The 13,635-nt window shown below is 39.4% G+C and overlaps 1 protein-coding gene across 12 annotated transcripts in view; it reads left to right on the top strand.

Annotated features, from left to right (window-relative positions):
* Positions 1-13,635, top strand: part of MTSS1 (MTSS I-BAR domain containing 1) — a 186,006-nt gene that overhangs the window by 121,702 nt on the left and 50,669 nt on the right. For all 12 annotated transcript variants that reach the window (XM_042465784.1, XM_042465791.1, XM_042465783.1 and 9 more), the window contains 3 exons: positions 7,859-7,943; positions 8,890-8,981; positions 11,089-11,163. In XM_042465784.1, the coding sequence (XP_042321718.1) occupies positions 7,859-7,943; positions 8,890-8,981; positions 11,089-11,163 (252 nt within the window). The remainder of the gene's footprint in view (positions 1-7,858; positions 7,944-8,889; positions 8,982-11,088; positions 11,164-13,635) is intronic.

The raw sequence follows: 13,635 nt of genomic DNA, 5'->3' as shown, positions 1-13,635 counted from the left end.
CAAAACAAAAAAAAAAGTGGAATCTGCAAAAATGCATGTGTGCAGTAATTGGGTTAGTCCTCTAAAATAGTAAATGGTGCAAATGCACTTCTCATTTGGAAATTGTAGCTCTTTAAAAACAGTCTTGGGCAATGGATATTACATGGGGGTTAATCCCGTTGCACAGTGTGACTTGCTACTTTATATGCATTAATAGGATTGCTTTGTTACTGTAACTTTATTTCTTTTAGTGATTGTTCATCCCTAGAGGTGAGTCACAAATGCAGTTTTGGAGCAAAATCTCTCCTTTTTCCTGATGAAATAACTGTAGAGAGAGAAAGAAAGCACTGGAGTGGTGTAGTGAAACATTTTTTTTGTGTATTACACCCTCACAAGCAGAAATGTCAGGTGTTCAGAATATTTTTAGGGAGTTACTAATATTGAAGTGGGAGGGAAGGCCAGCTGGTGTCCAGCATAATCCCTTTTCTGTCATGTCTGCATGTCTTTGGATGATATTGGTCTTGTGTTTGTGTGCTGCATGGTCTGCCCTTTTTTTATTCTTTCCATCTGTTGCACCTATTCTCCCTCTTTCCTGGCTTTGACAAATGGAGCAAAGGAAGATGCTGAGTAATGGAGGACATGAAGAGGTGGACAAGTAAAATAGATGGCTTCTCCGTAGCTGTGGGCTTTTATTGCTAGATAAAAGCTTAGGGGAGCAGGAGCTATCTGTGTTAAGCTGTAGGTAACTAAAGAAGCAGATGGGAGACATTTTTGCATGGTGGGTGTGTAACTAAGGGTCTTCCATACTACACAATAATAGCACTATAATTTAACTGTTATGGCTGATTCCTGTGGAATCCTGGGGTTTGTAATTTGGGGAGACATTAGAGCCCTCTGGCTGAGATTTCTAAATGGCCCTTGCTAAACTACAAACACCAGGATTTCATAGGATGCAGCCATGACAGTTAAAGAGAATCATAATGTCAGAGTATCTGTAATAATAGAATCATAGAATTGGAAGAGACCACAAGGGCCATCCAAATATACATTCAGAACACTCCCAGTAGATGGCCATCCAGCCCCTCCAAAGAAGGAGACTCCATTCACACTCCGAGGCTGTGTGTATTGCACTGCCAATAAAGCTCTTTCCAACAGAAAGTTCTTCCTAATCATGAACTCATAAGAGTTGGAACAAACACCAAGGGCCATCCAGCTCAACCCCCTGCCATGCAGGAACTCACCATCAAAGCACCTCTGACAGATTGCCATCCAGCCTTTGTTTAAAAACCTTCAAAGAAGGAGATTCCACCACACTCTGATGGAGTGTATTCCACTGTTGGATAGCTCTTACTGTCAGAATGTTCTTTCTAATGTTGAGGTGGAATCTCTTTCTTGTAGTTTTCATCCATTGCTCTGTGTCCTAGTCTCTGGAGCTGCAGAAAACAAGCTTATTCCTTTTTCAGTATGGCATCCTTGCAGATGTTTAAACATGGCTATCACATCCCCTCTTAACCTTCTCTTCTTCAGACTAAACATTCCATCCACAGATTCAAAATAATTTTTAATGCAAAAAGCAAATCTTGATTTTGCTATTTTATATAAGGGACGCAATTTTACTACCTCATTGTATGCAGTGGGACTTGAGCATTCACAAAGTTTGGTATCCATAAGAGGGTTCTGAAATCAAATCTCAGCAGATAAAAAGGACCCATAGTACAGTGGGTCCTTGGTATCCACTTGGGTCTGGTTCCAGGACATTCCTTGGATACCAAAATCCGTGAATGCTCAAGCTCCATTAAGTACAATGGATGGTAAAATAGTGTCCCTTATATAAAATGGCAAAATCAATGTTTCTTCATAATTGTTTTGAATATTTGCAATCCATGGATGTTTGAATCCATAGTTAATGAATCCATGGATACAGAGGCTTGACTGTATTCATAAAATACAGAGCCCTGGCCTGTGAAAATGCAGCCCTGTTTGGCTTCATCAGTTTAATATTTAGTTGACTTGCTTGTCGAAGACTACTGGTTGTTTTTTTTAATTAATATTATCAGTCTCTGGGTATGTTTTGAAGTAGGCAGTCTTCAACAAAGCTGAAAAAATTCTTATGAAGCCACCATATGGAGAATCAGAGTATCCATGTGTCTTGCTCAAAAGTGTCTGCTCTAACGGGAGTGCCTTTCAAGGGTCTCAGATAGAGGTTCTGTGTTTGGTTCATTACCTGACCAGGTGAGCACATAGGTGACTGTGCTCTACACTGTACCATTGGTTTCAACATTACATACTCTAATTCTTATGCATTAATTCATGCTGAGATTTCCCCCCTTCCTTTTTGTATCTCTTTCTCACTCTCTTCCCTTTAATTAGGCCTCTGACAACATTTGCTTTCAACCCAAAGTTTTGGATGCACAGTCGCTATTGCGGCAAATATGCTTTGATGAAAGAATTAAGTTTCCCCCCTCTCCCACCCTTCCTCACCCCACGCTGCGGCAGATGCCTGCTCATTTGGAACAGCCTATTCAGTATCTGCACGTAGAAACGCACGCCATTTGCCCCCTTCTGCAGCCAGCCTTCCTGCCTATTCAGGCCATGCTGTGTTTCAAGATGGCCACATCCTCCTAAATGCAAGGCTTTGAGGGGTAGAACAAAGCCCACTCCTGCCTGCATCAAAGGGAATTGCCTCTGTGTATGGCACAAAACTGGGTGAAGCCATTTTCTGGTGTTACATGAACAAACAGAACTGGTGTGACTAGACCTGAAATGGTCTGTTTTGGGAAAGTAGCGAGATATCCATGTTGGAGGTCTCTAGACTGATGGAAGAAAAGAGATGATGGTGTTTTCTGAGGACCAGTTTGCAGATATAGCCTAGCTCTGTATGCTGTATACACTGGGAGGGTGGGCCCCTGTGAAGGGCAAGCCTTCATTTCACAGATGTCAGAGGCTCTTTCACACTATCCAATCATTGCACAAAGGCGGGTTACAAACTGCCACTTGGGACGTCAGCAGGACGTCCCATTTTAAAAAAGGGGCATCTCTTCTAGACGCCCCTGGCTCTAGTACGGACTCTGTCTGTACAATAAGGCACCGGCCGTTCCACACAGCCAGTGCCATCTTTACGTATTGGATGCTGTGCGTCCGAATGTGTCGCGGTGTCTGTGACGTCGCGAATGCGTCCCTGGCGCTTCGCGACATCACAGAGGCACCGCAAGAAGAAGCTCCATTTTGGAGCTTCTTTTTCGGTCCGTGCGGGAGCCGCGCGGTGTGGCTGCTGTGGCTCCCGCACGGAGCAAACGGCGGCGGCAGACCGCCTCAAAGCGGCGGTTTATAACCCGCCTATGATTCCACTTTAATTGCCATGCTCCCATCTCATGGTATCCTGGGATTTTCAATTTAAGTTGGAGTACTTAGAAATCTTAGCCACAGAGCTCTGTTTCTTCCACAAATCCCCATTCCAGTGGATGGAACCATAGTGATTAAAGTGGAATCATAACACTGTACTGTAATTTTGTAATGAAGGGCAAACATTAAGGTGATCAGATAGTCCTTGTGAATAACTAATTTTCCCTTTTGCAAGGGGATTTCCTCAGAGATACATACCAAATTAAGATCATATTTACCTACCTATGACTAATCACAAAACAAAACACAAAACAAAACATGCAAGTTAAAGGTATGTAAGTGTTGAAAAGCATGTGCTGTGACAAACACACATTTTTTCAATTGAGGAAACATATTTTCTAAAAACACGCTAAGCGTATCATGTGGTTTAAGCCTAATGTTGTTCCATTTGTTATATTAGTGTTGAAATGTGTTACATCCTCATTACTCCCCCTCCAACTATAGATACCTACATTACTTGTGAGTCATTATGTCTAGGCTGCACCCACTCACACTATTCCACTATGCTAATATTGAGCATAATTTTAGGAATTTAGAAAGCTGTTGCAACACCACATCAAACCATTGGTCCACTCAGTTTAGCCCTGTCAACAGCATGAATGGGAATGTCCTCTAATGGCTGCAAAATTTACTGCTGCCACCATATAACCATTCTTGTAAGTGGGCTACAAGCTAATGGGAGTTGAAGTCCAACAAGGTTTGGAGGCTCATAGAAGTGACCCCCTTTTACCTAAGGTTGGGGTGCAAGGCAGCTTACAACATATTAAAATATTTAATAAAATAATTTTTGAAAACCTTTATGAGAACAATGTAGAATATTACAGAAACAATACATATACACAGATTTCTAAATGAAACTTACATGGAATAAAAACTAGGTAATATTTCAAACAAATATACAATATGTATGCAGAGAATGCTGGAAAAAGATGTCCATTCAGTCGTATAGTTTAAAAAAACCTAATAAAACTTGTTCCCAGAAAACTATGAAGCCGCTTCAACTAAAAGGAATGCATAATGAAATTCTAAAATCTAATATAGGTCAAAAAATAGTAAGAAGGTTATAAACCTTTACAGGCAGGAAAACACATTTACTGGCCATTCCTGAAATGAGAACCTTAAAAGTGATTACTTTAGAAATGTTTAAAATTTAAAATACGTAGTAAATATGAAATGGTAAAATATGAAATAGAAAATTGTATTGACACGAACACTAGCATAGCTGAATTTCAAAGAGGTAAGACAGGTTTAGGGAGGACAGTTTTATCAGTGGCTGCCGGCCATAGTTGATCCAAGTTCAAAAGCAGCATATCTGATTATCTGATATGAAGAGCAAGAGATTATTGTCTCCATCATGCCATGAATTTCCCCCATGGGTATGTGATCTTCATCTTGGAGACAAGGATTCTGGAACTGATAGACATAAACACTGATTCAGAGAGGCAGTTCTTTTAAGAATTATGTTCTTTGGGATGGCACCATCTACTGGTTTAACTGTTCTGTGGTGTCTGGTTTACAGGAAGTCTTTTATTATATCACATAATTGTTGGAAGCCCCTGGAGTCATTGTGAATGGGAGCTAATGTGGCATAGTGGTTTGGGTGTTGGACTACAACTCTGGAGACCAGGGTTCGATTCCCAGCTCAGCCATGAGAAACCCACCTTGGGCAAATCACATGCTCTCAGCCTCAGGGGAAGCCAATAGCAAATCTCCTCTGAACAAATCTTGCCAAGAAAACCCCATGATAGGTTCACTTAGGCTTATCATAAGTAAAAAAATGACTTGAAGGCAGACAGCAGCTGAGACACAGAGTGTGTCTCTTCTGTCCCTCAAAAATGCAGACCAACTGTGGTATGAAATGCAAATAGTCTCTCTCAAAAAACAATCTGGAGCAGTCTTTGCCAAATATGTCATTGATGGATGCTCTCAGCTGGGGTGCTGCTTTCACGGAAAGGAAAAAGTGGTTGTGAGCATCTTTATAAAGAGCATGGACGTGCAGAGGTCTGCAGGTGCACTCACCATTGGGAAGTGTTAACTTTTAGCTTGGTGAGTCTGGTGTCATGGGTAACTTCTCGATTATTTCTGAGCTTGGAGGAAGCTCAGGAACTACCCTTGGTAGTGTGATGAACTTTGCAGACATGCAGAAAGCAACAGGACTTGTTTTCTTTCTCTGTGTCCCTGAGTGTTTGCTTGAGAAGCACACACCCTTTTCTCAGATAGGATCTCACCCTCTCTTTTGGCAGAAGGGACATGTCAGTGAGAAGCACAAACTTTGTGGTGTCTGGAATCCAGCTACCAAGGCCAACCAGAATTTGTGAATCTCTGAAAAGGCAGATCCTTGTAATACCTCCAATGAATTTGTTTTGCAGTGGGGATTTGCAGATTTTTTGAACAGATACAACACATTCAATGATCCCAATGGTCTTTGATACATGGAAGATCCAAACCCTGTTTGCTGTTCTACCAGCCACCATTTAAAGGTGATCAGTAAATTGGCTGGCACTGAGACAAAAAGGGATAGTATCAGTTCAGAGATTTGGATGTGTGTGTGTGTGTGTGTGTTTCTGTTTTTACAGGGTCCTGCACTAGATTCAGCATCTCACCTGATTGCATAATCTTTAGTTGATGTTGTCTGTGTTTCCATTCCATATCCCTTATTTGCACTGAAAACACAGATGCATGTGGACTGTGTGGCAGATACAGTGCCTTGCAAAAGTGCATGCTCTACCTTCTACTTTTCCACATTTTTTTTATTTATTTTTTTTGGGTGTTACAACTCGGAACTGAAATAGATTTAATTGGCATTAGGCACTCAACATGGTGCAGGGCAAAATATTTTTTTTTATTGTGGTGAAAATGTCAATTAAACAAAACCCAGCTGTCACTTGTTGTTTGTAATGAAACAAAATGGAAAAGTCAAAGGAGTTGAATACTTACGCAATTCTCTAACAACTCAGTTGGGGGCATCTTTAGAAACATAGTTTTGTGGTTTTGTTTTTAAAGGCTCTAGACAGGTTGAAAATGATTACTATGAGCAAATGAATGGCCTTTTTAAAATGACTTTTGTGTGTGGTTGGGAACCAGATTTCTAAGTATTGATCAGCTTTTCAGTTCTGGATTCATTCATGCTATTATGAGGGTTTTCGAAGATAATGGCTTGGTGGCATAAATTAGTTTTTCCTAGGGAGTGCTCTGGTGGAGTTTGGTAAAACTTTTTTTGTCAGTGCAGGTGTTCCAGTAAATCTCCAGTTATTGTTTAGTCCTTAATTTTAGGATGGGTGGATAGGGTGATGTGGCTTATATCCCATCTTCCCCCCTCAAAGGCATGGGGCTCACAATAATATTAAAAGATCCAGATAAAAAAAAATGTATCATCATTATCACCATCTACAATTGGATTGAAAGTAATTTAAAATGCAACAGTTTTTAAAAAGGGACAGCATCCACCCTTTCCTAGCAGGCAGTCAGTTCTCAAAATCACACTTGAATTTTAAAAAAAAAAGGCTTTTGCCTCCTGGTGGAAGGACAACAGAAAAATGGCAGTCTAGCTTCCCATGGAAAGGCATTTCTTGGTTAGTAGCAGCCACCAAGAAGGCCTTTCTCTTGGAGCCTCTCTGAATATGCCTCTGAGAGTTACAGTACTAATGACTGATAAAAGATTTTTAAGTTTTTCCAAGTTTTTCCATTAAATCTCTAAATGAACTGTTTGTTGTTCTTGTTTTGTATAGGCTGATGACTCAAGTTATCACTAAATAAGTTGTCATTTTATTTGCTGTCTGTACCTGTCATGTCAAACTGAAAGCATTTGTAGGGACAGTTTCTCCACTCAGCAGATGCCTCAGGGGCAACATGTATTTTCTTTTTCCAAGGAAAATAAAATGTGAATTCAGTCCATAATCATGAATTCCACCTAACACTCAGTTAGACTTCTTTTAGGCGATCTCTCTATCATGCAGTGCGAGGCACTATTGAGTGAGAACATTCTTTCTTCGTCTATGTGTCATTCAGTAGTTTTTCTGAAGGCATTATGAACTGAATTAGGACTCCAATATGGCTAGACTTCTGATAATTACAGGAATGAGCATCTTGTGGTCCTCCAGATGGTGGATTGCAAACAGGGTCAGGCCTAGACAACTAATGGTTAAGGAAGATGGGAATTACAGCAGAGCAATATCTGGAGGGCCACATTTGTCTACCCTTTCCTTAGTCTTATCCAGTTGTTTCTAACTTGTGGGACCTCAGCTGTTGGGACTACAGCTAACAGAATCCCTCACTATTGGCTATATTGGCTAGGGTCTCTTGGAATTGAAGTCAAAATACATCCAGTTTTGAGAATCATTGCTCTAACTTGTGCTTTAAATTTTTCCTTCTTTGAAGCACCATCTCAAGTATGTGGGGGGGGGGGGACCACATGCTACAGTTTTTTAAAAAATAAATGAATAAAAATATATCATTCTCTCTCTTTTTCTTCTTTCAGGTGCTACCAGAGAAATTGGTTCGGCTCTGACCAGAATGTGCATGAGGCACAGAAGCATAGAGTCCAAGCTCAGACAGTTTTCAAGGTGAGCCATGTATGCCAGCGAGCTGACAGGAGTTTGGAAATAGCTCTTCATTAGCTTCTGGACTACAGTCAAGATGTAATTGGTACACAACCCCTTTTATTCAGGACCAGATGAAATTGTTTATTGGGGCCAGCTTCCAGCTGACCTCTGATTTTCTGGCACTGGGAACACCCCCCTTTTTTCTCTCCCCAAACAAACTGGCCTTTGTGGAAGGAAAAGAGTTTAAACTGCCCATCCTGAGAAATTGGACTTGCTGGTCCAAGCTTTTCTACAAATTATGCATCAGGAATTCCTATCCCTAGTGTTACTGTAGCTCAGCAGTGAGTGAAGAGTACCAAAAGGCAGAGCTTTCTAGTACGTACTGAGCATTTGAGTTATTGCAACAAAGGCAAATATTTTAATGGGATTGCTCTAATTATTTTGTAACTCTCTCAAATGAATGTGAAAGTTTCTGTTGCATATTGGCTGAGAAATCTAGCTACAATGGGATAGACGACCTGGTGCCTTCTAGTGCTGGGGCTACAGCTCCGGTAATGCTTGATAATGCTGTCTTGGGGCTGTTGGGAAGTGTAGTCTAAACAATCTGAAGAGAACCGAATTGCCTTCTCCTGTGAGCAACAAAGAAGGAAATCCCTGGTGGAAACATAATTGTAAAGTGGCAAGCCACAGTCTTCCAGTTGCAGCCCCATGCTTCTTGTTCCATTTCCAGTATGGAGCCAACAATGCAAAGGCTGTCTTACTGGAGTGTTTTAAAGATTGTTAAGTTAACGTATGTAAAATCCTTTGATCCATTTTTTAAAAAATGCATTTTTATAAATGCTAAGTGGTTGCTAACATATATGAAGGGATTGCATACTAACATACCATAATAGGCTTAGGGATAGATTCAGATTGATTTTTTCACTACAGGATTTTAGTCCTCTTTTTGTTTTCTCAACAAAACTAGTGCTTTAATTGACTGCCTGATAAACCCACTACAAGAGCAGATGGAAGAGTGGAAGAAAGTGGCCAATCAACTGGACAAAGACCATGCAAAAGGTAATAATGTGGTTGGGAGATAGTCAGCAGATTCTACTAAATAAATATGTTGCTATTGCTCTTTTTTAACAGACTCTCTTCCCTAACAGTTTCTTTTTTGTGTGTGAAGTTTTCTCAGAAAGCTCATTTTCAAAGAAATAAACATGTTAGTCTGTTTCAATAATTTTGTGGCTTCTTAAAACAGATCAGTTTATTTCAGCATGAGTTTTCGTGGACTACAGTGTATCTCAAGTAGTAGACTGTAGCTTATGAGTCTTATGCTAAAATAAATTGATTATTTTTGAATGGGCCAAAAGACTGTCTCATTTTAACAGTAACAGTATTTATTGGTACCTTCTTATCCCCAGTTAATAAAATGAGAATCTGGGGATCACATTCTCCTTTATCACATTCCTCTTATTTCTGCAGTGCCAATGTTGACAATGAGGTTAAGGTTGAAGCTAACTAGGTTTTCTGTTTAAGCACTGTCTGAAATTCACATTTTAATGTTTTTCATTCAACCAGATCCTGGCTGAATGAGAATCCTAGGTCCAAAACACAATGTAGAAACAATCCAGTTTGAGACCAGTTTAACTGTCTGGACTCAGTGCTAGGGAGTTCCAGGAACTGTGGTTTTGTGAGACATTTAGCCTTCTCTATGAGAGAGCTCTGGTGCCCCAATAAACTACAATTCTCAGGATTCCCTAAGCACTGAGCTAGCACAGTTAAAGCAGTCTCAAACTGGATTATTTCTGCAGTGTGTTTTGGACCCTAGTTAGCCTGATCAGTAGCTAATGTTTGTGTCAATGCAGAATTCACTGGTGAGTGGAAGTGGGTAGGCATAACTCTTTTAGAAGAAGGGAGGGATTGCAAGGTTGGAGTGTGTAATACTGTAGCTGGATCATGGTACCTTATACTACGGATGACAAGAGCCAGTGTTTTATTGGCATGAGCTTTAAGATAGTTGAACTTGCCATCTGTAAAAGAGTGAGGTGATATACTTATTTTATACAGAAGTCTCCTGCCATGAGGTTAGCATATACTAATTGCTTGGTTATTTATATGTGTTTAAGCACTCCACCAAGTGGTGAGAGGTTGATACAATTGTATTTGTAGTACGTAGTAACCATAAAGTACTACTGGTTTCCTAAGATGAAACAAAGTCGTAATAGGGCCTGTTCTTTATGTATTTTAACTGCATTTTTATTAATGTGATCATGATGCTTTTAATACTAAATTGAAAGAGTAGGAAATAAGTCAAGAAGCATTACAGTTTATTACTTTATGTTAATATAGACAGAATAAACCACATCAGAATATAAATTATCACTTGAAAATGATATTGTCTGCCTAACAGCAGCCTTTCTGTCTGTTTTTAATGATTGCTGCGCATAATTGCTTGTTTTCAAAAATGCAGTTTTAATAATGAATGTATTCTACTGTTTTCTGTTTTATGATTTGTTTTTTAATGTATTAGATATGTTAGTCTGTTGCAGAAAAAAAGAAGGGAGTATTTTGGCTTCTTAAAGACTAAGAAAAAAATTGTTATGCTGTAAGCTTTCAAGTACTGTAATCCATTTCACCAGATGTATGAAGTGTTATCCCGAGTTACAGGTGTATACAGCAGGTGTTTTGGTATGGTGGGGACTGTAAATAGTGAGGTTAAAAGATTATGAAATGCGGAAAGCAGAGACAGTGGCACTCCTGTTATTAACAGTGTCCTTTCACAAAACACTTCTGTGTTACCAACAGCAGCTGCTTTGTAAATTGCTGTTGCTGATAACAAAATTGTCTCTGTCTGTATTTTCTAGATTTCATTTCCTCCTGACCTTAACTATTTACAACCCATTTGCCTGAAAACCCCTGTGTGTGTGTGTGTGTGTGTGTCTGAAACTCAGGATAATGCTTCAGGTCTCTAATGAAATGCGTTGTATTCCACAAAAACCAATACAGCAACAAATTTGTTAACCTTTTAAATGTCATAAGACTGTATTTAACAATATTTTCTGCTTAGATCTGAAAGTCAGCTAATGTATGTTTTTCATGTTCTTCAGCTTCTAGCAATGTCAGGAGTAGCCTGAGTTTTTCAAAGCATATTACTGTATATCACTTTGTTTGTCTCCTTTAGAATACAAGAAAGCCCGCCAGGAGATAAAAAAGAAATCTTCAGACACACTGAAACTGCAGAAGAAAGCAAAGAAAGGTAAATTCCCCTATTGTTTTTTCTTCTCATGCTAGATTAAGTGCTGCACTGAAGATTCCATCTTTGATTTGTAGGGATATATACATAAATCATATATTTAAATAATTACTTGACTGTATTGACAGTGTTTTTAAGAACACTTATTAGTGTATTCAAGTAATTATTTATGTATATGACTTGTGTATTTTATCATATATTTTAGGTGTCTCATTTAATGCCCACTATGGAGCAATAATTACGAATTTGCACCTTTATACAAAATTGTTAAATTGCCAACAACTGATATGACCTCTGTATGTTGCTTGCACACCTATTCTTGTTGGACCACAGCAAATCCATTATAACGGGTTATTGTAGGAGTTGCAGCAAGGATCAGAGACTTGTCTTTGGGTCTATTGAGAAGGAAGGAAGGAAAGAAAGCAAATTGTTCCTGGTAGTAAACAGGAATAATTTGAAGAATAGTAAGGAGATGAGTCTACTGAGAAACAATAACATTTAGTCTGAACTATTGGAAGGAAACAATTTCTTTGTCCATCCCATATCACAATGCACCCCTGTATTACAACATCTTGAGTGCACGGTTGCTAGGCCTTTCAGTCCTTATCTTTAATTTCAGTTATCTAAGTCAGGCCATGAGTAGTGATTTCTGAAAGCTTGTGTTGAACTTTTGGCTAGGTCCCTATATTGTCTTAGGTGTCTGGAGTAGGTCTTGCAATAGATTGAAGTCCATCCTGCAGGAGGACATGCTGCTGGTGTTTCTCCTTCCTATTATTATCTTCTCCACCTGAACATGAAAGCAATAACAAAAATGAGGAGATGGAGCTTTCCTTCTGGTGGTAGTACAGACTGAGTGTAGAGGGAGAAGGCAAGTCAGTAAAACTATTCAACCCAAGTCTTCCCACCCCAAAAAACATTGATCTGGTATACCCACATGCACACACTACCATCTCTCACATTTGGTGCCCAGTCTCCAGGCTGAAAAACATAGCATTGCTGTATTGATTTGTGTAGCCTAATCCTATACTGGAACATACTTTTTTATTCTGTTTGTTTTTAAACATATGAAGTGTTTTAACAGTAGCTTCCTTTCATTTCAGTTGGCAGTGCTCAAATTTTGCAGTGTATTTCATAACAGTGTAAACATTATTGAAAAGCAGACTTGCTATTTTTGATGCCTTACAGCAATGAAATTAGCAAATTATGTTGTGTTCCCACCCTTTTGTGTGCTCCATCTTAAATGGTATAACTCCTACAGTCACTGCTGTTCGTTGGCTGTTGTAACATTCATTTACTTGTGCTGAGTAGGAGGAAATAAACTGTCTAATTCATTCATGTGGATGTACTGATATACAGTATTTCCATGTGTAAACCACTGACAGATTTTAATAACAGGTGTAACTGTATTGGTCCAGGGTTGGTCTTTGTCCTGAAACCAAGGTTATATATGTTCAAGACTCTGGAGCAGGCATGTTTTTTGTGTGAAGCCCTGCATGCCTGCCTGTCCAACACCCCTATCCCTTTTGTATTGTATAATTGGTCACCTGTTCAATTTTGTGGTTCCAGTTAGCCATCTTGCCAATTTAGGGGGCACAGTGGTGGAGAGCAGTGATCCCAGTGTCACCTAGAAACGTTCCTATACATGCTAAGCCTTGATCTGGTATGAGGATCAAAGTCTTGTATATGGCATTAGGAGCAAGGTACCCATTATTAAACTATCAAGGTCAGGATCTGACAGGGTTGGGGCGTAGAGAGATGAACTGTGTCCCATGCTGGCTGGGTTTTCTGTGATTTTTATTTTAATACAGTATATTTTTATTTATTATGGTATATATACCCCGCTCTTCAGCCCTAAAGGCTCTCAGAGTGGCTTACAATTATTATTTTTAATTAGACGGTTCCATGCCTTCAGGCTTACAATCTAAAAAGACATGACATAAAAGGAGAAGGGAATGGTGGTGGGGAAGGGGATCAGGTCCAGCAGTTCTTCTCTTCCCCTGAGGCCTGGACCATGGCAGATGGACTGGAGGGAGGGCTCTTCTTCTTTTTAATCTCTGGATCTCAAATACTATTTCATTTCTGTACTATATATATACTATAATCTCAAATACTATTCTAGGGCTTTTTAAAGGCTGAGCTAGCCCATCTTTAGTATTTTTCTGATTTTGTTTTACCCTCCCAGCAGGTACATCCATTCAGCATAACTGTTCTGACATTTAAAGTAATAGTAGTCAGGCAAAAATGAAGGAGTACATTCATGGTTTTTTATTTTATTTTTCAATTCAGTGTTGGTATCAGCTTAAAAGCAACAAACGGCTATAGTGACAATTGCCTTTGTCTCCCATGTAATTTGTATTCCCATAATGGCTAAAAAGTAGAAATTGGATTTTCTACATTTTGCTTTTATGGAATTGGCATTATCACTCCATTAGAAGCTTGAATAGGAAAGGTAAAAAAGAAATGGGGGGAATGGGA

This window comes from Sceloporus undulatus, chromosome 4, assembly GCF_019175285.1.
Source record: "Sceloporus undulatus isolate JIND9_A2432 ecotype Alabama chromosome 4, SceUnd_v1.1, whole genome shotgun sequence".
Classification (NCBI taxonomy): Eukaryota; Metazoa; Chordata; class Lepidosauria; order Squamata; family Phrynosomatidae; genus Sceloporus; species Sceloporus undulatus.
The sequence above is the reverse complement of the archived record's forward strand: the minus strand, read 5'-3'. Positions and strand labels throughout refer to the sequence as shown.